This window comes from Lutra lutra, chromosome 5 (genome assembly GCF_902655055.1).
Source record: "Lutra lutra chromosome 5, mLutLut1.2, whole genome shotgun sequence".
In the NCBI taxonomy this organism is placed as follows: domain Eukaryota; kingdom Metazoa; phylum Chordata; class Mammalia; order Carnivora; family Mustelidae; genus Lutra; species Lutra lutra.
This window is the reverse complement of record NC_062282.1, coordinates 104,475,213-104,499,601: the sequence shown is the minus strand read 5'-3', so window position 1 is coordinate 104,499,601 and position 24,389 is coordinate 104,475,213. Positions and strand designations below refer to the sequence as shown.

Sequence of the window (24,389 nt, the reverse complement as noted above, 5' to 3'; positions counted from 1 at the left end):
ACTGAGGGGGAAGGGACTGAAATGGTGCCTCAGTGCTCTTGACTTCCTGCACAGGGCAGTCCATGCTCTCTAATCATCTAGACACCGAGAGCTAGGAGGGAAGGGTAGCCTGTCCAGGGTACAACAGTGTGTTTCCCCTGGACTTCTGGGCCACTCTCTTTTGGGTTTATTTGCTTTGCAAGGTCTCTAGCCAGCAAAATAAAACCAGGATGGGAAAGGCATTCAGTAGAAAAGGTTACCATGAATCAAGAGTCAAGTTTTGAAGGGATTCTGCTTGTATTCTCTCTCCAGCCTTCCAATACCAGCACTCAGATTTTGGCAATCCAAATTCTGGGGTAGTGAGTGTCTACTTCTTCAGAGTAATTTAGACTTCTTCAGAGTAATTTATAGACTTGAACCCACCAGTGCCACCAGAGTGTGTACGCGTGAAATGGAAGTGTTCTTACCTGTCTGAGAATTGTCTCCTGAATCACGATGAATCTTGTGAAGCTGAAGTTGTTCAAAAGTTTGGGGAAAAAAGAGAAAAAAATTTTAAATATGGTATTAGCTACATTTCCAGCCAAACAGTTTCATTAAAAAGCTCTGAAGATTCAAGAAATCAAGAAGTTACACAGATAATATGAACAGATGAAAGATGTACACCAACTGATTATTCTACAAATGCTCTAGTACATTCAGACACTTCTGGGATGCCTGAGCCCGAGAGCAAGGAGATACCCAAGGGATGTGCTTTCTACCCAGGACGTCTACATCTCCTTTCAGCTGTTTCCATTTTGACCATTGCATAAATGCAGAAAGACAAAAATCTGTAACAATTTTTTTATAAGGCTAATATATAACCTATTTAGGTTTTAGACATGTTATAAAATTTTTCTATAATATAAAAATAATCTGAATTTAGGCCTAGGATTTTAAAAGCCTCTCTAAAAATCTCTTCTAGTGTTCCTCAATTATGGACAGAGTTGATTTACAAAATGTTTATTCACAAAGAGATAGGAACTTAGGATGCAGCTTAACATCTACTTCCTCTCATTATCAACTTTGGTATCCTAATGATTTTATGCTAATGCTCAATAGATATCTGTCAAATGAGTGAGTCATTAATACTAGAAAATAATAAACACGCTTTGGGATTTTGCATTTTTTTCCATTTATAACTAAGACACTGTTATTGGGGTTCATCTAGCTATATCATGCTTATCATCATGCTCCTTTGCTGCTAAATCATCCATTTCCAGTTGCTTGGACAATCAAGTCTCTGTACCTACTCACTGAATGGCATAAGTTAACCTGAAAAACAAGCCAGGTGACTGTGTAGTGCCAACACCAACTGTAATAGCCAGGAGTTCCCTACACATCAGATAACAGGTACGATGTTCCAGCTTGACACAACCACTGAACAACGATCACGTAAAACTGAAGTGTTAAAGAAAGGGGGCTTTCTTCCACATTATGTGGAATCATTCCATATAGTCCGAGCCACATGATTATTGAAACAACTACATGGTCGGCCTGTGTGAGATCTTGTTCAAAATGTGTTTAAAGGCTGTGACACATTTATCCCATAATTGTGGGAACTTGTTATTTCTTCTGTGATCAACTGGTTTAAGTTTTTCCTTTACAGATAAAGACCATTTGCTACAAAGCTCCTGAGTGCAACGTGGATTTTTGATACCATACCAAATAAATACAACTTTAGCTTGCAAATTGTTCTCTCAGTCAGCTTTAGCTCAAAACCAGGTCATCTTAAATACTTAGCTTTTCTCTCTGAATCAGAATACACCTCTCCTTTAAGAACGAAGGCCTCTGACTTCCCTGATTACTCCAAAAAGCCCTTGTCTTTTATTGACCCCCAGGGGCAAGCCAAATGATCTGTGGAGCTCCTATGCGGCTGACACAGCCCAACCCTGCCTTTCAGAAGCTAGTGCCATGGTCCTGCCCAGGGAGAAGAGGGAACAGAGGGGAGGGGAGGTAAGAGGTACCAGGTCCCTCTGCTGAGGTAGCTTCCCATCTGCCTTTAAACATAGGATGTGGTATTTGGCCCTTTTGGAGCAGCAGGCAGGCACGCCCCCAAAACCACTGCCCCTGAGACAGCTCACCTAGCGCTGATGGACTCTCTCCTATGGACAGGAACAAAGCCTAGAAGTCACTCCCTGATGTCACCTGCTTTACAAACGGAGGTTTCACAGGGCCACGTTAGCACCTGTCACTCAGGACACTTCCTGATCCTCTGAGGTGGGAGCAGTGCCTGAGGCCATCTGCTGGTTACCCTCCAGCGGCACTAGGTTTTCCTCAGAGCTTCCCAGCTCAGGTTCCTTCCTTCCCTCTTGGGAATACCTCCCCCTCCCCAACCCCTTTCACAACTGAAGATTCACTTGGATGAAAATTCTTTAATAGTTCCAACTCTTTTCTTGGAGGTCTAAACCCACATTTATAACTTGGCATGAATGAGTCCACTGGAATTATTGCCTCATATTTCTCATCTGTGTTCTCTGAGGAAGTCAACAGGGAAGGAGCTGCTCTGTAGTTGGCTGTTCTCCAAGAAGCAGCCAGGAGGGTGACCTGGGCTGGAGGGCTGTGGGGCATGGAGAGAGACGGAGCACCGTCTCCTCTATGTCTGCCATGTGCTAGCACCTTTGCATTTGCCATCAGGCTAGTCAGAACAATACCCCTGGCAGAGGAAGGACCGTCATTCCTCTGATAGATGGGGAAGCTGAGGTTTCACTTGCCTGACCCTCCCAGCTAGTACACAACAGCGCCCAATTTCTAACCTTGATCAACGGCTCCAAACCCACTTCCTCTTTGTCACAGAGCTCTTTACAGGGAGGACCCACAAGGGAAGCTCTGGGCCCAGGCCTGTTTAATTAGGGTCTGAGGACAACATCCTCTGTGGGACAGGAGGGCAGCTCTTTGGAATACAATTTCCTTTGAAATTTTGGGGAAGGCTTGAATCTCTGCTATCTATAGGTTTTGTCACATGTATGTTAAAGTAAAGCAAAGCAGTCATAATTCAGTGTCCCCAAGTCAACCACTGTCTGTGGAGTGTTTTTGTTTTCCCTTTTGTGAAAGAAAGCTTAAAGTGTAAAATGTGTCCACATGAAGTCATGACTGGGAGTTTGGATCCCTGTGTTTCTGGGGAACCTAATGCTTTAGTACTAAGTTCCTACAACGTGAATACCGCGGGCCTTGGCCTAGCTGCTCCTGCCAGAGCTCAAAGCTGGGATTTCTTAGCAAGTCCTTGGAAGCTTACACCTTGTTTGGAGGGAGGGGGTGGGAATTCATCATTTTGAACCTTTAATTATTTAAAATGTTAAAGGTTCCCACAAATGTTGCTGTCCTTGTGCTAAATGTTTTGTTTACAAAAACATGATTATGCGTGGCTCTAAAAGGCCCCACAAATTCTGGGTTTTGTGTGTATGTGTGTGGAAGAGAAAGATTTCAGGGTCATCTGATTGTTTTCCTCTTCTGGAATAACCATTTAAAACCATTTTTATTTTCTCTACACACCCACCACAGTGTCTAAAAAGAAATTCTGTCAAGGCTCTGGAATAACTGGAAATCTCATACCTTGCTGGAGCGAAGAGAAAATTGTACCATTGCTCTGAAAACAGGTGTGGCAGTCTCTTATAAAATTAAGCATACACCTACCCTATGACCCCACTCCTCAGTATTCAGCTTAACTCCTAAATATTTACCCAAGATAAACAAAAGCATATGTTGTTCCCCAAAAGTCTTCTCTAAGAATGTTCAAAGGAGCCCAAAACTGGAAACACTCCAGAAGTTCATCAACAAGGGAAATAAACTGTGGTCAACTGATACAACGGAATACTCTTCAGCAAAAAAAAGAAAAAGGGAAAAATTACGGATATATATAACACAGATGCATCTCAAAACATGGTGATGAGTCACAGAAGCCAAACATAAAAGCATAGATATTGTATGCAACTCTAGGACAGGCAAAACTCATCTGTGGTTAAGTATTCAGAACATGTTCCCTTTAGGGGTGGGAGGGGTAGGAGTAGAGGCAGGGATATCTGGCAAGGCCAGGAGAGAACTTTTGGAATGGTAGATTTGGGACCTTGTTGGGGCCTGGGTTACAGAGGTATGTGCATCTGTCAAAACTCAAGGAATGCTATACCTAAGATCTGTGCATTTCACTATATATAACTTTCACCTAAAAAATGAGAAAACCTGGATAGATATTAAACTCTAGTCAATAATACACATGGTAAAGTGCCAAGGGGTGAAATGTAACTTAGTTTAAAAGCTATCAAAGACTAAGAGGGACTGATGAATAAATCAAGGATAGGCGGATAGATGACTGAGCTAAACGGTCACTACATGACATAGGTGGTGGCCTCGTGCATATCTACTTACAATTCTTCTGACTCTTCTACAGGTTTGAAAATTTTCATAATAAAATGTGGGAAGATTATATATTCAACTGAGAATATGGAAGAATGGCTAAAAAATGCAAGTCTGAGCTATAATTTAAAAGTCTGTAAAAATAAATAGGATGAAGGCAATTTAGAAAAACTTGAAACTGAGCAAAGTGAATTACATGTCATGGTCCCAGGAACTCCCAACCTACCATGAGCCTGGGCATGAAAATGATGTTCCACTTCAAACTGTAACTAGTGAATTGTAAATAGCAGCTGTCTTAGAAGTGTAGATTTACCCAGTTAACTATTTAATAGACAGATTTTAATGATTTCACTGACTGACTTTATGAATTATGTAATTACAAATGAACCTAAATTCTCTTATGTCTTACAGGAGAAAAACCCTGAGAAATAATTATATGAAAACAACACTCTTAATATAATATGTTAAAATTAATTTTTTGAAACTGTAAAACCATGGGACTTTTTAGCAGTTAAAATGAGTCAAGGCTAGGATCAGTGCAATAATAACAAGCAAGCAAACAAATACTAGGTAACTCCTTCAACCTGCATTTCAGAGTCACCCTGGGAATCTGAACGGCATTTGGTAGAAACGTCCAAGGCTGCTTTTGTCATTAGGGAATGGCCAAGTCATAAAAAGCGTCAGTCTCAATTCAAATTGCCAGATTTCCCAATGTATAAACCTGGAGTGTCCATCTTCGACGCTTCTTTTTCTCTAGTCCCCATACCTAGTCCATCATCAGATCCGGGAAAATCTCCCTTCTCAATACCTCTGGGATCACCCCCTTCACCTCTCTCTACTGCCAGAATGCAGATGACTGTCAGCTCTCATCTTACCTCAGCCATGCCTCCCAGCCCAGCTCATTCTCAACTCTTTAGACCAGTGTTACCTAAACTACATTTAATCCTGTCATCTTCCTGCTTAAAACACTTCCCAATGGTGTTAGGGCCAGCCTTGTGGGACAGCCTGGCTGTGGGGCTGTGCACTGTGGCCTGGCCCCTGCTGCTCTGTTGGGCTACCGTCTTGCAGGCCACACTGGCCTCCATTCCAACCCCCTTGTTTTCCCAGGCTCTTCACTACCACAGAACCTTTACACATGTGACTCTTCTGCCCAGGAGGAACTTCCAAATCTACCCTCTTCCCTTTGCCTCTTTGCCCTCTCGATGTTTGCCAGAAGGTAATTTTCACAGGGAAGCCCTCCCTTCCTCAAATAAATAAATCTTTAAATAAATGTCAAATTTTAAAAACAAAGAGAATTTCAAAAGCTGGAAGGAATAAGTAGTTATGTAAAAGGGAAACTCCATAAGGCTATCAGCTGATTTTTTAGCAGAAATGTTTCAGGCTAAAAGGGAATGGCATTATATATATTCAAAGTTCTGAAAGGAAAAAAAACCTCCAATATGTCAAAATTATCATTCAGTACTGAAGGAGAAATAGTATTTTCCCCCAAAAATGTTAAAGGCATTCATCAGCACTGAACCTGACTTAAAAGAAATGTTAAAAGGACCTCTTTAAGTGGAAAAGAAAAGGCCATAATTAGAAGAATATTATGAAAGGACAGGAGATTAACAAAATAAAAATTTCTAAACAGATGTGCGCATACATAAAATGGTGAGTGGGATAGTAAAACAACGTTCTTTCAGACTGTGTTCAAACTTAAGTGACCATCAACTTAATATAAACTATTATATACTTAGGAAAACCTATAATAGATATACATATACAAAAAGAGAAAGAAAGCCAAGCATAACACTAGAGTAGGTTAAAAAAAACAACAACCACACACACAAGACAGAGAACAAGATAAGAAAGGAATACAAGACTAACAGAAAAACAATGAGAAAACAAAAGGGCAGTAATTACTTACCAATAATTAGTTTTAAATATAAATGGTCTGAGAGCGCCAATCAAAAGACATGGGTGACTGAATGGACAAAAAAGAACAATACCCATCTACATGCTTCCTAAAAAGAGACTCACTTCAGACCTAAACACACATACAGACTGAAGTGAACGTGTGGAAGATGTTTCATGTAAATGGAAGAGGAAAAAAAATAAAGCCAGGATAGCATATTTATATCAAAGTAGACTTTAAAAGAAAGACTGTAATAAGAGACAAAGGAGGGCACTACACAGGGATAAAGGGATCAACCCATCAAAAGGATATAATTATTTTAAATATCTCTGCACCGACAAATTTAAATATCTATGCACACAACACTGAACCACCTAAATACAGAAAGCAAATGTTAAGAGACATAAAGGAAGAAACTGGCAGAAATACAATTAACATCCCACTAACATCTATGGATAGATCAGACAACAGAAAATCAGTAAGAAAACAGTGGCTTTGAACAACACACTATACCAGATGGACTTAAACAGACATATACAGACATTCCATCCCCAAATAGTAAAATCACATTCTTTTCAAGTGCTTGTGGTACATTATCCAGGATAGATCACATGTTAGACCTTAAAACAAGTCTCAATTAATTTAAGAACATTGAAATAATATCTAGCATTCTTTCCAACCACATAGTATCAAACTAGAAATCAACTACAAGAAAAAAAAAAAAAACCTCGTAAAAACCACAAACATGTAGAGACTAACCCAATGAACCACCAATGAGTCAACAAAGAAATCAAAGAGGAGATTTAAAAAAAAATACCTAGAGAAACTTGAAGATGAAAATGCTGGTCTAAAATCTTTGGGACACAGTGCAAATAGTTCCAGGAGGGAAATTTATAGCGATACAAATCTATCTCTATAAACAAGAAAAATCCTGACAGCCTGACCTTACACTTAAAGGACCTAGAAAAAGAAAAACCAACGAAACCCAGTTAGTAGAAAGAAAAAGGAAATAAAAAAGAGCAGAAATAAAAGAAACAGAGACAAACAATACAATAGAAAACATCACCGAGACCAAGGGTTGGTTCTTTGCAAAGATAACAAAAATTGATAAATCTTTACCCAGACTCATTAAGAAAAAAAGAAGACCCAAGTAAGTAAAATCAGAAACGACAAATAAGCAACAACTGATAGCACAGAAATATGAAAGCCCTAGTAAAAATTATATGCCAAATAATCGGACAACCTAGAAGAAATGGATAAATTCCTAGAAACATATATCTTCCAAAATTTAATCAGGGAGAAATAGAAAATCTCAACAGATTGATAACTAGTATGAAACTGAATTATTAACCTAAAGTTCCCAACAAAGACAATTCCAGAACCACAAGGATTCACAGTGAATTCTACCACACATTTAAAGGAGAATTAATACCTATTCTTCTCCAATTATTACAAGTAAACAGAATGAAAGCTTCCAAATATATTATACAGGGCCCACATTACTCTAATATCAAAACCAGACAAAGGCACTAGACAAACAACACCAGAAAACAACTAGGCCAATATCTCTGATAAACATAGAGGCAAAAGTCCTCAACAAAGTATTAACAAACTGAATTCAACAATACGTTAAGAGGATCATGCACCATGGTGAAGAAGGATTTATTCTGGAGATTTTAGGATGGTTTAATACCCAGAGAAATAAATCAATGATACCACATCAAGTAAATGAAGGATAAAAATCACGTGATCTTCTCAATAGATGTCAAAGAAGCGTTTGACAAAATCCAACATCTATTCATGACAAAAACTCTCAACAACGTGGGTATAGAGGGAACTTCAACTCAATTAAAGCTATGCATGACAAACACAATGACATTACACGCAGTGTTGAAAACCTAAGAACTTTACCTTTAAGATTAGAAACATGACAAGGATGTCCACTCTTCCCATTTTTATTCAACATAGTAATGGAAGTCCTCACAACCATCAGACAAGAAATAAAATGTACCAAAATGGTAAGGACGAAATCAGACTGTCAGTATTTGCCGAGGGCACACTATACATAGAAAACCCTAAAGTTTCCATCAAAAACTATTACAAGTGGGTGCCTGGGTGGCTCAGTTGGTTAAGCGACTGCCTTCGGCTCAGGTCAAGATCCTGGAGTCCCGGGATCGAGTCCCGCATCGGGCTCCCGGCTCCATGGGGAGTCTGCTTCTCCCTCTGACCTTCTCCTCGCTCATGCTCTCTCTCACTGTCTCTCTCTCTCTCAAATAAATAAATGTTTAAAACAAACAAACAAACAAACAAAAAACTATTACAAGTAATGAGTGAATTCAGTAAAGTTGCAGGATACAAAATACACAAACACCTGTTACATTTCTACACACTAATATCAAGGTAACATAAAAAGAAATTAAGAATTCTATTAACAGGGAGGAGTCAAGATGGCAGAGAAGTAGCAGGCTGAGACTACTTCAGGTAGCGGGAGATCAGCTAGATAGCTTATCTAAAGATTGCAAACACCTACAAATCCAATGGGAGATCGAAGAGAAGAAGAACAGCAACTCTAGAAACAGAAAATCAACCACTTTCTGAAAGGTAGGACTGGTGGAGAAGTGAATCCAAAGCGATGGGAAGATAACTGCGGGGGGAGGGGCCGGCTCCCGGCAAGCGGCGGAGCAACAGAGCACAAAATCAGGACTTTTAAAAGTCTGTTCCGCTGAGGGACATTGCTCCAGAGGCTTAACCGGGGTGAAGCCCACGCAGGGCCAGGGTGGCCTCAGGTCCCGCAGGGTTACAGAAGGATCGGGGTGTCTGAGTGTCGCAGAGCTTACAGGTATTAGAACGGGGAAGCCGGCTACAGAGACAGAGCCAAGGAGTAAGCTCTAAGCTCGGGGTTACCTCAAACCGGTCGCAGGCTCGGTCAGCTTGGAGCGCGGCCGGAGGCCAGTGTGACGGGAGTAATTGGGTGCTGTTCTCTGAGGGCGCACTGAGGAGTGGGGCCCCAGGCTCTCGGCTCCTCCGGGCCAGAGACCGGGAGGCCGCCATCTTCATTCCCGCCCTCCGGAACTCTACGGAAAGCGCTCAGGGAACAAAAGCTCCCGAAAGCAAACCCGATGGGATTACTCAGACCGGCCTGGGTAAGGGCGGTGCAACTCCGCCTGGGGCAAAGACACTTGAGAATCACTACAACAGGCCCCTCCCCCAGAAGATCAACTAGAAACCCAGCCAGGACCAAGTTCACCTACCAAGGAGTGCAGTTTCAATACCAAAGAGAGCAGCGGAATTCCAGAGGAGGAGAAAGCAAAGCACAGAACTCATGGCTTTCTCCCCATGATTCTTTAGCCTTGCAGTTAATTTTTTTTTTCTTTTTCAATTTTTTTTTCTTCTTCTAAATTTTTTTAACTTTTACCCTTTTCTTTTTTAACGTTTTTTAACTAGTTTATCTAATATATTTATATATATATTTTTCCTTTTTATATTTTTTCTTTATTGGTTTTCTTTTTTTAATTGTTTTTTTTTTTTTCTTTCTGAACCTCTTTTTATCCCCTTTCTCCCCCCCTCACGATTTGGGATCTCTTCTGATTTGGCTAAAGCATATTTATCTGGGGTTGTTGCCACCCTTTTAGTGTTTTACTTGCTCCTTCATATACTCTTATCTGGACAAAATGACAAGGCGGAAAAATTCACCACAAAAAAAGAACAAGAGGCAGTACCAAAGGCTAGGAACCTAATCAATACAGACATTGGTAATATGTCAGATCCAGAGTTCAGAATGACGATTCTCAAGGTTTTAGCCGGGCTCGAAAAAGGCATGGAAGATATTAGAGAAACCCTCTCGGGAGATATAAAAGCCCTTTCTGGAGAAATAAAAGAACTAAAATCTAACCAAGTTGAAATAAAAAAAGCTATTAATGAGGTGCAATCAAAAATGGAGGCTCTCACTGCTAGGATAAATGAGGCAGAAGAAAGAAGTAGTGATATAGAAGACCAAATGACAGAGAATAAAGAAGCTGAGCAAAAGAGGGACAAACAGCTACTGGACCACGAGGGGAGAATTCGAGAGATAAGTGACACCATAAGATGAAACAACATTAGAATAATTGGGATTCCAGAAGAAGAGGAAACAGAGAGGGGAGCAGAAGGTATATTGGAGAGAATTATTGGAGAGAATTTCCCCAATATGGCAAAGGGAACAAGCATCAAAGTCCAAGAGGTTCAGAGAACCCCCCTCAAGATCAATAAGAATAGGTCCACACCTCATCACCTAATAGTAAAATTTACAAGTCTTAGTGACAAAGAGAAGATCCTGAAAGCAGCCTGGGAAAAGAAGTCTGTAATGTACAATGGTAACAATATTAGATTGGCAGCAGACTTATCCACAGAGACCTGGCAGGCCAGAAGGAGATGGCATGATATATTCAGAGCACTAAACGACAAAAACATGCAGCCAAGAATACTATATCCAGGTAGGCTATCATTGAAAATAGAAGGAGAGATTAAAAGCTTCCAGGAAAAAAAAAACTGAAAGAATTTGCAAATACCAAACCAGCTCTACAGGAAATATTGAAAGGGGTCCTCTAAGCAAAGAGAGACCCTAAAAGAAGTAGATCAGAAAGAAACAGAGACAATATACAATAACAGTCACCTTACAGGCAATACAATGGCACTAAATTCATATCTCTCAATACTTACCCTGAATGTTAATGGGCTAAATGCCCCAATCAAAAGACACAGGGTATCAGAATGGATAAAAAAACAAAACCCATGTATATGTTGCCTACAAGAAACTCATCTTAAACCCGAAGACACCTCCAGATTTAAAGTGAGGGGGTGGAAAAGAATTTACCATGCTAATGGACATCAGAAGAAAGCAGGAGTGGCAATCCTTATAGCAGATCAATTAGATTTTAAGCCAAAGACTATAATAAGAGATGAGGAAGGACACTATATCATACTCAAAGGAACTGTCCAACAAGAAGATCTAACAATTTTAAATATCTATGCCCCTAACGTGGGAGCAGCCAACTATATAAACCAATTAATAATAAAATCAAAGAAACACATCGAAAATAATACAATAATAGTAGGGGACTTTAACACTCCCCTCACTGAAATGGACAGATCATCCAAGCAAAAGATCAACAAGGAAATCAAGGCCTTAAATGACACACTGGACCAGATGGACATCACAGATATATTCAGAACATTTCATCCCAAAGCAACAGAATACACATTCTTCTCTAGTGCACATGGAACATTCTCCAGAATAGATCACATTCTTGGTCCTAAATCAGGTCTCAACCGTTATCAAAAGATTGGAATCATTCCCTGCATATTTTCAGACCACAATGCTCTGAAGCTAGAACTCAATCACAAGAGGAAATTTGGAAAGAACCCAAATACATGGAGACTAAACAGCATCCTTCTAAAGAACGAATGGGTCAACCAGGAAATTAGAGAAGAATTGAAAAAATTCATGGAAACAAATGATAATAAAAACACAACGGTTCAGAATCTGTGGGACACAACAAAGGCAGTCCTGAGAGGAAAATATATAGCGGTACAAGCCTTTCTCAAGAAACAAGAAAGGTCTCAGGTACACAACCTAACCCTACACCTAAAGGAGCTGGAGAAAGAACAAGAAAGAAACCCTAAACCCAGCAAGAGAAGAGAAATCATAAAGATCAGAGCAGAAATCAATGAAATAGAAACCAAAAAAACAATAGAACAAATCAACGAAACTAGGAGCTGGTTCTTTGAAAGAATTAATAAGATCGATAAACCCCTGGCCAGACTTATCAAAAAGAAAAGAGAAAGGACCCAAATAAATACAATCATGAATGAAAGAGGAGAGATCACAACGAACACCAAAGAAATACAGACAATTATAAGAACATACTATGAGCAACTCTACACCAACAAATTTGACAATCTGGAAGAAATGGATGCATTCCTAGAGACATATAAACTACCACAACTGAACCAGGAAGAAATAGAAAGCCTGAACAGACCCATAACCAGTAAGGAGATTGAAACAGTCATCAAAAATCTCCAAACAGGGGCGCCTGGGTGGCTCAGTGGCTCTGCCTTTGGCTCGGGTCGTGATCTCGGGGTCCTGGGATCGAGTCCTGCATCGGGCTCTCTGCTCATCAGGGAGCCTGCTTCCCTCTCTCTCTCTCTCTCTCTGCCTGCCTCTCTGCCTACTTGTGATCTCTGTCAAATAAACAAATAAAATCTTAAAAAAAAAAATCTCCAAACAAACAACAGCCCAGGGCCAGATGGCTTCCCAGGGGAATTCTACCAAACATTTAAAGAAGAACTAATTCCTATTCTCCTGAAACTGTTCCAAAAAATAGAAATGGAAGGAAAACTTCCAAACTCATTTTATGAGACCAGCATCACCTTGATCCCAAAACCAGACAAGGATCCCATCAAAAAAGAGAACTACAGACCAATATCCTTGATGAACACAGATGCAAAAATTCTCACCAAAATACTAGCCAATAGGATTCAACAGTACATTAAAAGGATTATTCACCACGACCAAGTGGGATTTATTCCAGGGCTGCAAGGTTGGTTCAACATCCGTAAATCAATCAATGTGATACAACACATTAATAAAAGAAAGAAGAAGAACCATATGATACTCTCCATAGATGCTGAAAAAGCATTTGACAAAGTACAGCATCCCTTCCTGATCAAAACTCTTCAAAGTGTAGGGATAGATGGCACATACCTCAATATTATCAAAGCCATCTATGAAAAACCCACCGCAAATATCATTCTCAATGGAGAAAAACTGAAAGCTTTTCCGCTAAGGTCAGGAACACAGCAGGGATGTCCGTTATCACCACTGCTATTCAACATAGTACTAGAAGTCCTAGCCTCAGCAATCAGACAACAAAAGGAAATTAAAGGCATCCAAATCGGCAAAGAAGAAGTCAAACTATCACTCTTTGCAGATGATATGATACTATATGTGGAAAACCCAAAAGACTCCACTCCAAAACTGCTAGAACTTGTACAGGAATTCAGTAAAGTGTCAGGATATAAAATCAATGCACAGAAATCAGTTGCATTTCTCTACACCAACAACAAGACAGAAGAAAGAGAAATTAAGGAGTCAATCCCATTTACAATTGCACCCAAAACTATAAGATACCTAGGAATAAACCTAACCAAAGAGACTAAGAATCTATACACAGAAAACTATAAAGTACTCATGAAAGAAATTGAGGAAGACACAAAGAAATGGAAAAATGTTCCATGCTCCTGGATTGGAAGAATAAATATTGTGAAAATGTCTATGCTACCTAAAGCAGTCTACACATTTAATGCAATTATATCAAAGTACCACCCATTTTTTTCAAAGAAATGGAACAAATAATCCTAAAATTTATATGGAACCAGAAAAGACCTTGAATAGCCAAAGGAATATTGAAAAAGAAAGCCAAAGTTGGTGGCATCACAATTCCGGACTTCAAGCTCTATTACAAAGCTGTCATCATCAAGACAGCATGGTACTGGCACAAAAACAGACACATAGATCAATGGAACAGAATAGAGAGCCCAGAAATAGACCCTGAACTCTATGGTCAACTCATCTTCGACAAAGCAGGAAAGAATGTCCAATGGAAAAAAGACAGCCTCTTCAATAAATGGTGTTGGGAAAATTGGACAGCCACATGCAGAAATATGAAATTGGATCATTTCCTTACACCACACACGAAGATAGACTCAAAATGGATGAAGGATCTCAATGTGAGAAAGGAATCCATCAAAATCCTTGAGGAGAACACAGGCAGCAACCTCTTCGACCTCAGCCGCAGCAACATCTTCCTAGGAACATCGCCAAAGGCAAGGGAAGCAAGGGCAAAAATGAACTATTGGGATTTTATCAAGATCAAAAGCTTTTGCACAGCAAAGGAAACAGTTAACAAAAGACAACTGACAGAATGGGAGAAGATATTTGCAAACGACATATCAGATAAAGGGCTAGTGTCCAAAATCTATAAAGAACTTATCAAACTCAACACCCAAAGAACAAATAATCCAATCAAGAAATGGGCAGAGGACATGAACAGACAGTTCTGCAAAGAAGACATCCAGATGGCCAACAGACACATGAAAAAGTGCTCCACATCACTCGGCATCAGGGAAATACAAATCAAAACCACCATGAGATATCACCTCACACCAGTCAGAATGGCTAAAATTAACAAGTCAGGAAATGACAGATGCTGGCGAGGATGCGGAGAAAGGGGAACCCTCCTACACTGTTGGTGGGAATGCAAGCTGGTGCAACCACTCTGGAAAACAGCATGGAGGTTCCTCAAAATGTTGAAAATAGAACTACCCTATGATCCAGCAATTGCACTGCTGGGTATCTACCCTAAAGATACAAACGTAGTGATCCGAAGGGGCACATGCACCCAAATGTTTATAGCAGCAATGTCTACAATAGCCAAACTATGGAAAGAACCTAGATGTCCATCAACAGACGAATGGATAAAGAAGATGTGGTATATATACACAATGGAATACTATGCAGCCATCAAAAGAAATGAAATCTTGCCATTTGCGACGACGCGGATAGAACTAGAGGGTATCATGCTTAGCGAAATAAGTCAATCGGAGAAAGACAACTATCATATGATCTCCCTGATATGAGGGAGAGGAGATGCAACATGGGGGGTTAAGGGGGTAGGAGAAGAGTAAATGAAACAAGATGGGATTGGGAGGGAGACAAACCATAAGTGACTCTTAATCTCACAAAACAAACTGAGGGTTGATGGGGGGAGGGGGTTGGGAGAGGGGAGGTGGGATTATGGACATTGGGGAGGGTATGTGCTATGGTGAGTGCTGTGAAGTGTGTAAACCTGGCTATTCACAGACCTGTACCCCTGGGGATAAAAATATATGTTTATAAAAAAATAAAATTAAAAAAAAAAAGAATTCTATTAACAGCTGCATCAAAAAGAATAAAATATCTAGGACTAAACTTAACCAAGGAGATGAAAGCCTATACCCTGAAAACTGTAAAATCATTGACCAAAGAGGGCAACACAAACAAATGGAAAAGTATTCCACGCTCATGGATTGAAAGAACAATGTTAAATTGTGCATACTACCCAAGGCAATCTATAGACTCTGTAATCTCTAACAAAATACCAGTAGCATTTTTCACAGCATTTAACACAGAATCTTAAAATTTGTATGGAGTCACTAAAGGCCCTGGATAGCCAAAGCAATCTAAAGAAACAAATCTGAAGGTATCACAATCCCAGATTTCAAGACATGCTACAAAGCTATAATAATTACAACAGTATGATAATGGTGCAAAATGTAGACACCGAGGGCAATGGAACAGCATAAGGAAGCCCAGAAATAAAGCCACACTTACATGGTTGATTAGTCTATGACAAAGGAGGCAAGAATACACGACGGGGGAAAGACAGTCTCTTTAATAAATGATGATGAGAAAACGAGACTGTGTGTCTACTATATTTCCATAAAAACAAACTAAATATAAAAAGGGATTTAGAATGTCACATAACCTTAGTTGATAAAGCAAGGTCAGGGTTTGAGAGGACAGACTAATTTTGAAAGAAGTTCTACGGTGGGTAAAATGCTATCAAGTAGCATTGCATGTTATAGAGAAATTGTTGGTGAAAGGAAATGTCAGTCACTGGGGCAAACTTCATTTTCTCATTGTCTCATTTTGCTCATTGTCTCATTTTAAGAAATTGCCACAGCCTCTCCAGCCTTCAGTGACCACTGAACCATTGATCAGCCATCAATACTAAGGCAAGACCTTCCACCAGCAAAGAGATTACCATTCACCAAAAGCTCAGGATGATTAGCAGTTTTTTAGCAATAAGCTATTTTTATGAATGTAAGACTTTAATGTGTGGCAAGAAACCATCAAAATCCTAGAGGAGAACACAGGCAGAAATCCGACTTTCGCTGTAGCAACTTCTTGTTAGACACATTACCAAAGGCAAGGGAAACAAAAGCAAAAATGAACTACTGGAACTTCATTAAGATAAAACGTTTCTGCACAGCAAAGCAAACAATCAACAGAACTAAAAGACACCTATGGAATGGGAGAAGGCATTTGCAAATGACATATCAGATAAAGAGCTAGTATCCAAAATACATAAAGAACTTACCAAACTCAACACCCAAAAAACAAATAACCCAGTTAAGAAATGGGCAGAAGACATGAATAGATACTTTTCCAAAAAAGTCATCCAGATGGCTAAGAGACAAATCATCTCACAGCTGTCAGGATGGCTAAAATCAACAACACAAGAAACAACAGATGGTGGCAAGGATGCAGAGAAAGGGGAACGCTCTTGCACTATTGGTGGGAATGCAAACTGGTGCAGCTGCAAAATGACATGGACGGAGCTGGAGTGTATCATGCTAAGTTAAATACGTCAGTCAGAGAAAGACAAAAACCATGTGATTTCACTCTTATGTGGAGTTTAAGGAAGAAAACAGATGATCATATGGGAAGGGGAAAGAAAAAAGAGAGAGGGAAACAAATCATGAGAGACTCTTAATGACAGAGAAGAGACTGAGGGTTGATGGAGGGAGGTGGGTGGGGGAGGGGCCAGACGGGTGATGGTTATTAAAGGAGGCCACTTGTTAGGATGAGCACTGGCTGTTGGAAGTGATGAATCACTGAATTCTATTCCAGAAACCAATATTGCACTGTATGTTAACTACCTAAAATTTAGATACACAGGTAGATAAATAAAGTGTTTTTAAATTAAAGTTTGTACACTGCTTCGTAGACATAATGCTACTACACAATTAACAGACTCAGTACAGTATAAACATAACTTTTATATGCACTGGGAAACCCAGTAATTCACTGGACTTGCTTTATTAAGTTATTCACTTCATTGCAGGGATCTGGAACCAGGCCTGCAATTTCTCCAACGTGTGTCTGTGTACTGTTTGCTTTTGTGTCACGCTCACCCCCAAATATTATGAAAAGGGGTAAAACTCTGGTTGTAATGAAGACAAGGACTATCCTCTAAAATAATTAATATAGCTTGCGAAGTCAACATATTAAGAAATGTTTTCTTTTTAAGATTGAGCATACCTGATCAACAACTTCAAGAGAAAACCGAAGTCTTCTGTGTGTGTGACAAGACTTCGGTGATGCAGGGGAGTCTGATTGCCAGATGAGAGATGTGATCATGGGAACAGAGTCTTTTAAGACCCTCCCTTCATTTACATGTAATAAGGACAGCGCGAGAGGTATAACACAGGATTTCTTTGATCATCTTTCTTTACTGAAGATACTTTGATGAGTATTTCCTCGGAAGCTAAAAGTATTTGATGTATAGATCAAAGAGGTTTTCCGTCTACTCTATTTTCAAAAATTATTTATAATACAGTTCTCAAAATTCCCACCCAAACAGCAAGCCAACACCAAACAGTGTTCCTCAAATATGGCAGCAAAATACACCCACGCAACATTCTGGATCCCCATTGCCATGATCAGCTTTACACAGCTCCTAAAGCATGGGTGGGCTGCTGCCCCTGTTCTCATGTATTCTGAATCTGGTTCTCAACATACTGGAGCTTCAAGACAAAGAAGAACATACATACATGCCAATCTAGATACTGGTTTCACATGTCTTTACTTCAGTTAATTTTATGAGCCTAACATACTCGATACAACATCATCTCTCCCCTTTTATCTTAAACTTAGAATATTAACTTTTGTCAAAGTAACATGCACTGATCAGAAACAAAAGATAGTGCACGTCAACTTTTCAGATTACATGAGATTAAAAGAAAAATTCCAAGTTTTTTGTTTGTTTTGTTTGGGTTGGTTTGTTTTTAGGTAATTTGCCATATGCCAAACAGGAACAGATTTTTATCTTCTCCCTGCTGTTTGGTATTTTCTGGGAAAAATGTAAGCATCCCCCTTCTGTGCAATGCCAGATCTAGTATGTTCGGGTATCGCTGGTATCCTTCAGTCAACATTTTCTTGGCTCAGGGCTAGTAACCACCAGCCCCACGGCCAGCGTGCACTGGGAAGAGCCATGACAAAGGGCCACTCATTAGATAGCCAGTGATAATTCCCTTTTTTATCTTTTTCTTATGGAAACACACTTAATTCAAGGTGCCATTCCAGTTTACACATTTTATCTTTCTTTCCCCTGTCCAGTTTCTTTTTTTTTTTTTAAAGATTTTTATTTATTTATTTGACAGACAGAGATCACAAGTAGTCAGAGAGGCAGGCAGAGAGAGAGGAGGAAGCAGGCTCCATGCTGAGCAGAGAGCCCGATGCGGGGCTCGATCCCAGGACCCTGAGATCATGACCCGAGCCGAAAGCAGCGGCTTAACCCACTGAGCCACCCAGGCGCCCCGCCAGTTTCTCTTTTAATGGCTTTCAAATACCTACAACGCAAGTACCACTTTGCTTCATACCTGGCGAGCAGTGAGTTTTTTTTTTTTTAAAGGTTTTATTTATTTATTTGACACGAGAGAGATCACAAGTAGGCAGAGAGGCAGGCAGAGAGAGAGGGAGGAAGCAGGCGCCCCGCCGAGCAGAGAGCTTGATGCAGAGCTTGATCCTAGGACCCTGAGATCATGACCTGAGCCAAAGGCAGAGGCTTAACCCAGGTGCTCCAACAGTGAGTTTTCTAGTATGGAAATAAGATCATGGTTTTCCAAGTCTGGCATGAATCAAAATTGAATTAAGGCCTTGTTAAAATAGGTTGGGGGCATCCCTCGAGTTTCTGATTCCCTAGGTTTGGGTGGAGCCTAGAATTTGGACCTCTAGCAAATTCCCAGAGGAGGCTGAGGCTGTGGATATGGGGGCCATGCTGTCGTATCTGGGGATCCCCTTACTCAGAGTGCACTGGGCACCAGCAACCTTGCGGACACCTGGGAGCCTGTCAAAACTACCAACTCTCAGACCCCTGAATCGGAATCTATATTTAATAGTTAATCTCCAGGTGATTTTTTTTTAAAGATTTTTTTAATTTTTTTTTTTTAAGATTTATTTATTTGACAGATAGAGAAATCACAATTAGGCAGAGAAGAGGCAGGCAGAGAGAGGGGGGAAAGCAGGCTCCCTGCTGAGCAGAAAGCCTGATGCGGGGCTCGATCCCAGGACCCTGAGATCATGACCTGAGCTGAAGGCAGAGACTAACCCACTGAGCCACCCAGGCACCCCTCTCCAGGTGATTTTAACCTCACAGTTTGAGAAGCACTGTTTTAAGTGGAAAAATCTCAGGCTCGTTAACAGATGGATTAATATCTCCACTTCCAGTTGTATAAACCTGAGGAATCTATGAGCTTCAGTGAGTCTCAGTTTTCTAATGGGTAAATGGGGACCAATGCCTACTAGTCAGGATCTATGAAGATCAAATGAAGTAGCGTGTGCAAAATGCCAAGCCCAGTAGCTTCCAGGATTTTTTTTTTTTTTTAAGATTTTATTTGAGAGTCAGAGAGAGAGCAAGTACAACCAGGGGGGAGCAGCAAGAGAGAGGGAGAAGTAGACACCCCACTGAGCAGGGAGCCCGACATGGGGCTTGATTCCAGGACCCTGAGATCATGACTTGAGCCGAAGGCATACACTTAACTGACTGAGCCACCCAGGCGACCCCAGGCTTGTCTTTTACCAGAATTACCTGGAAGGTTTGTGAAAGCACATTGCCATGCTCCACGCCCATAATTTCTGTTCCAGTAGGTCTGTTCCAGTGAGGCCTGAGATTTTATGTTTCTAACGAGTTCCCTGTGAGGCTAATGCTGCTTACCCAGTGACCCTTCTTTGAGAACCACTGGACTAGCCCATAGAGGGCACCCAGATAATGCTGGTTCCCTTAGCCTTTTCTCTATCACAGATGTGTCCTGTTCATCAAGAATCTGGATTCAGGGATATTTATATTTTTTATTATTTCAGTACTGATTTTAGTCTACAAAGCCATTTCCTTTAAAGACTACATTGAGCATATGTGGTATATTTCTCACGTTCCTGCTGTCATTCACTTAGCCTGTGTCCCCTCACTGCTCAGTGACAAAGAGAAACATACCAATAGCTTCAGAAAGTAATTTCATTTGGCTTAAAGTTTCTTGCTCTTAAAGAATTGTCATGGACTGATGGCACTTTTGCCAAACACTTTAATGTGTAACTCCTCTGTCTGCTGGATTTTGTCAGGAGAATGAAGGGATTGCAAGATCCCAGTTTCCCACTCCTGTTTCCCTCGTGCTCAGCATAGAGTCATTCAAGTGTTTAATGACACCATGGATTCATTTGCACTGCCATTAGCCTAAGACAGAAGTGATCAGCAGGACCTTTGCTTCATAAATCAGGCCCTTTGATAGCTACAGCTGAGACAGGACAGCACAAAGGAAATATTAATAGTGAGAGAACAGAAGAGTAAAACAGCTTTATCATTGTGTGTCCTGACGTTCTGAAAATGCTGTTCAGTAGAATTCTAGTTGACATTTTGTGATCACCTCCAGAAGAAAAAGGGCATGGCTAAATGCTCTCTCACTTTCTAGTTCAACTCCACAAATATTTATTGGGCCTAAGAGACAAAGATGGTTACAACACAGTCCCTGCTTTCCAATGATTTCCTGTATAACAGGAACAAAAAATAAGTACTGTTACAATGTATCTATTCATTAAGAGTTTGTTGAGTGTCTGCTATGTGCCAGGTTATGCTTTAGGCACTAGGGATGTGTCAGAGAACAAAAGAGAGGGTCTCAGTAAGCTGGTTCAGAAGTACCAAAGATGGTATTTTGTAAGGAGTTAGATGCTGAGGGTTAAAAAATAAGTTGAGGGCATTCCACAACACGACACCAAATAACCCATACGACAGAAATATAACTGTAAGAGAATATTATGAAAAAGTATATTCCAACAAACTGGACAACCTAGAAGAATGGATAAAGTCCTAGAAACGTATAACCTCCCAAAACTGAAACAGGAATACAAAATTTGAAGAAACCCATTACCAGCAAAGCAATTGAATCAGTAATAACAAAACTCAGCATCCCCAACAACAAAAAGTCCAACACCAGACATCTTCACAGGGTAATTCTCCTGGACACTTAAAGAAGAACTGATACGACTTCTCAAACTATTCCAAAAAATAGAAAAGGAAGGAAAAATTCCAAAGTCATCCTATGAGGTCGCATTACCCTGATACCAAAACCAGATGAAGACACCACAAAAAAAGACAACTACAGGACAGTATCTCTGATGAACACAGATTCAAAAATCCTCAACACAGGGGCACCTGGGTGGTTCAGTGGGTTAAAGCCTCTGCCTTCAGCTCAGGTCATGGTCCCAGGGTCCTGGGATCAGGCCCCACATCAGGCTCTCTGCTCAGCAGGGAGCCTGCTTCCTCCTCTCTCTCTGCCTGCCTCTCTGCCTACTTGTGATCTCTATCTGTCAAATAAATAAATAAAATCTTAAAAAAAAAATCCTCAACACAATACAAGCGAACCAAATTCAACAAATCATTTAAGAATTCAGGGGTTCCTGGGTGGCTGACTTGGTTAAGCGTCTGCTCCAGCTCAGGTCATGATTCCTGTGTCCTGGGCTTGAGTCCTGTGGCAGGCTCCCTGCTCATCAGGGAATCGGCTTCTCCCTCCCCCTGTTCTTGCACTCACTTGCTCTCTCTTCCTCTCAAATAAATAAACAAAATCTTTTTAAAAAAATCATTTCGCACCTTCAAATGGGATTTATTCCTGGGATGCAAGGGTGTTACAATATTCACAAATCAATGTGATACATTACATCTGTCAGAGAAAAAATAAGAACCATATGATTATTGCAATTGACACAGAAGAGCCTTTGACAAAGTACCACATACATTCATGATAAAAACGCTCAACAAACTAGGTTTAGAGAGAACATACCTACACAATTGAGGTCATAAATGAAAAACCCACAGCTAAAATCATTTTCAATGATGAAAAACTCTGAGCTTCCCCCCACCAAGTTCAGGAATAGGACAAGGATGGCCACATTCACCACTTGTGTTCAACATACTACTGGAAGTCCTAGCTGCACAATCAGACAGCAAAAGTAAGTAAATTGGAAAAACCCAACAGGAGATCAAAGAGCAGAAGAGCAGCAATTCTAGAAACAAAAAAATCAACCACTTTCTGAAAGGTAGGACGTGTGGAGAAGTGAACCCGAAGCAACGGGAAGATAGACCATGGTGGGTGGGGGGCCAGCTCCCAGCAAGTGCCAGAGCAGTGGAGCACAAAATCAGAACTTTTGAAAGTCTGCTCCACTGAGGGACCTTGCTCCAGAGGCTAAGTGGGGATAGAGCCCTCGCAGGGACAGTGTGGTCTCAGGTCCCGTGGGGTCACAGAAGGATCAGGGGTGTCTGAGTGTCGCAGAGCTTGCATATATTAGAGCGGGGAAGCTGGCTACAGAGATGGAACCAAGGAGTGAGCTCTCAGCTCGGGGTTACCTTAAACTGTGATCCGTGGCACAATCAGGCCACTGCTCTTTGAGCAGGGACCCACAAGTGGCAGATCTGGAGAGACTCACCTTTCTCTGCCAGAAGAAGAGTGGCAAGAATCTCCTGGGTTTGGAGACTCCAAGTGGGGTTGTGTGCCAGAGACAGAAACACTGTCACAGGCTGAGTGAGCTTGGAGTGCGGCCAGAGACCAGGGAGATGGGAGTGATTGAGTGCTTTTCTCTGAGAGTGCACTGAGGAGTGGGGGCCTGAGCTCTCGGCTCCTCCAGGCCGGAGATTGGGAGGCTGCCATTTTCATTCCCATCCTCCAGAAATCTATGGAAAGTGTTCTGGGAACAAAAGCTCCTGAGAGCGAACCCGAGCAGATTACTTAGCCCGGCCCCTGACAAGAAAGGCACAATTCTGCCTCGGGCAAAGACACTTGAGAATCACTACAACAGGACCCTCCCCGAGAAGATCAGCAAGAATATCCATCCAAGACCAAGCTCACTGATCAAGGAGAACTGCAAATTCCAGAGGAAGGGAAAGCAAAGCATGGAATTCATGGTTTTCTCCCCAGGATTCCTTAGTCTTACAAAGTTAAATAAATTTTTTTCTTTTTATTTTTTTCTTATTCTAATTTTTTTTAACATTTCCTCTTTCCTCTTTTAACGTTTTTTTAACTAGTTTATCTTAACAATACCTTTCTTTAAAAAATCTTTTTAAACTTTCATTATTATAGTCATATTTTATCCTTCATTGTACCTAACTTTATTTTTTGTATACACATAGGGTTTTTTCTTCTAAAAAATTTTGGGATACAATTTCTTCTAATAGATCAAAATATAGCCTAAATCTAGCATAGGGCTTTGTTCTAGTCTCCAGCCTGAACAAATTCTCTCCACTTTCTTTTTCTTTCTTTTTCCAACCAACTCATCAATTCCTATTTTAGAATTTTTTAAATTTTCATCTTTACAGTCATATTCCATCCTTTCATCGTGTTTACCCTTATTTTTATACATATATAAGTTTTTCTTTCTTCAAAATTTTGGGAGATAGTTTCCTCTAAGAGACCAAAATACACCCAAAATCAAGTGGGTGGCTCTGGTCTATTCACCAGTCTGAAATAAATAAATAAATAAATAAATAAATAAATGTGTATGTGTGTATATATATGTATATATACACATATACATATATATATATACACACACACATATATTTTTAATATATTATATATCTTTTAATAGATATTTATATTTTAAATGTTTTTAAAACTTCTTTTTGGGGTCTCCTCTGATTATGGTTAGCACACATTTTTCTGGGGTCTTTGCCACCCTTTTAGTATTTTATTCTCTCGTTCATATATTCTTTTTTTTTTTTTTAAGATTTTATTTATTTATTTGACAGAGAGAGATCACAAGTAGACGGAGAGGCAGGCAGAGAGAGAGAGAGAGGGAAGCAGGCTCCCTGCTGAGCAGAGAGCCCGATGCAGGCCCCGATCCCAGGACCCTGAGATCATGACCTGAGCCGAAGGCAGCGGCTTAACCCACTGAGCCACCCAGGCACCCTCGTTCATATATTCTTATCTGGATAAAATGATAACGTGGAAAAACTCACCACAAAAAAAAAAAAAAAAAAAAAAAGAAAAGAACAAGAGGCAGTACCAA

General features: G+C 40.4%; 1 protein-coding gene across 5 annotated transcripts in view; it reads right to left on the bottom strand.

The window, feature by feature from the left end:
* PDE8B (phosphodiesterase 8B) overlaps positions 1-24,389 on the bottom strand; it is a 284,085-nt gene that overhangs the window by 32,537 nt on the left and 227,159 nt on the right. For all 5 annotated transcript variants that reach the window (XR_007127458.1, XM_047730026.1, XM_047730027.1 and 2 more), the window contains exon 11: positions 447-489. Coding sequence is in view for 4 of the 5 variants with exons in the window: in XM_047730026.1 (XP_047585982.1) it covers positions 447-489 (43 nt within the window). In the remaining variant the exon portion in view is untranslated. The remainder of the gene's footprint in view (positions 1-446; positions 490-24,389) is intronic.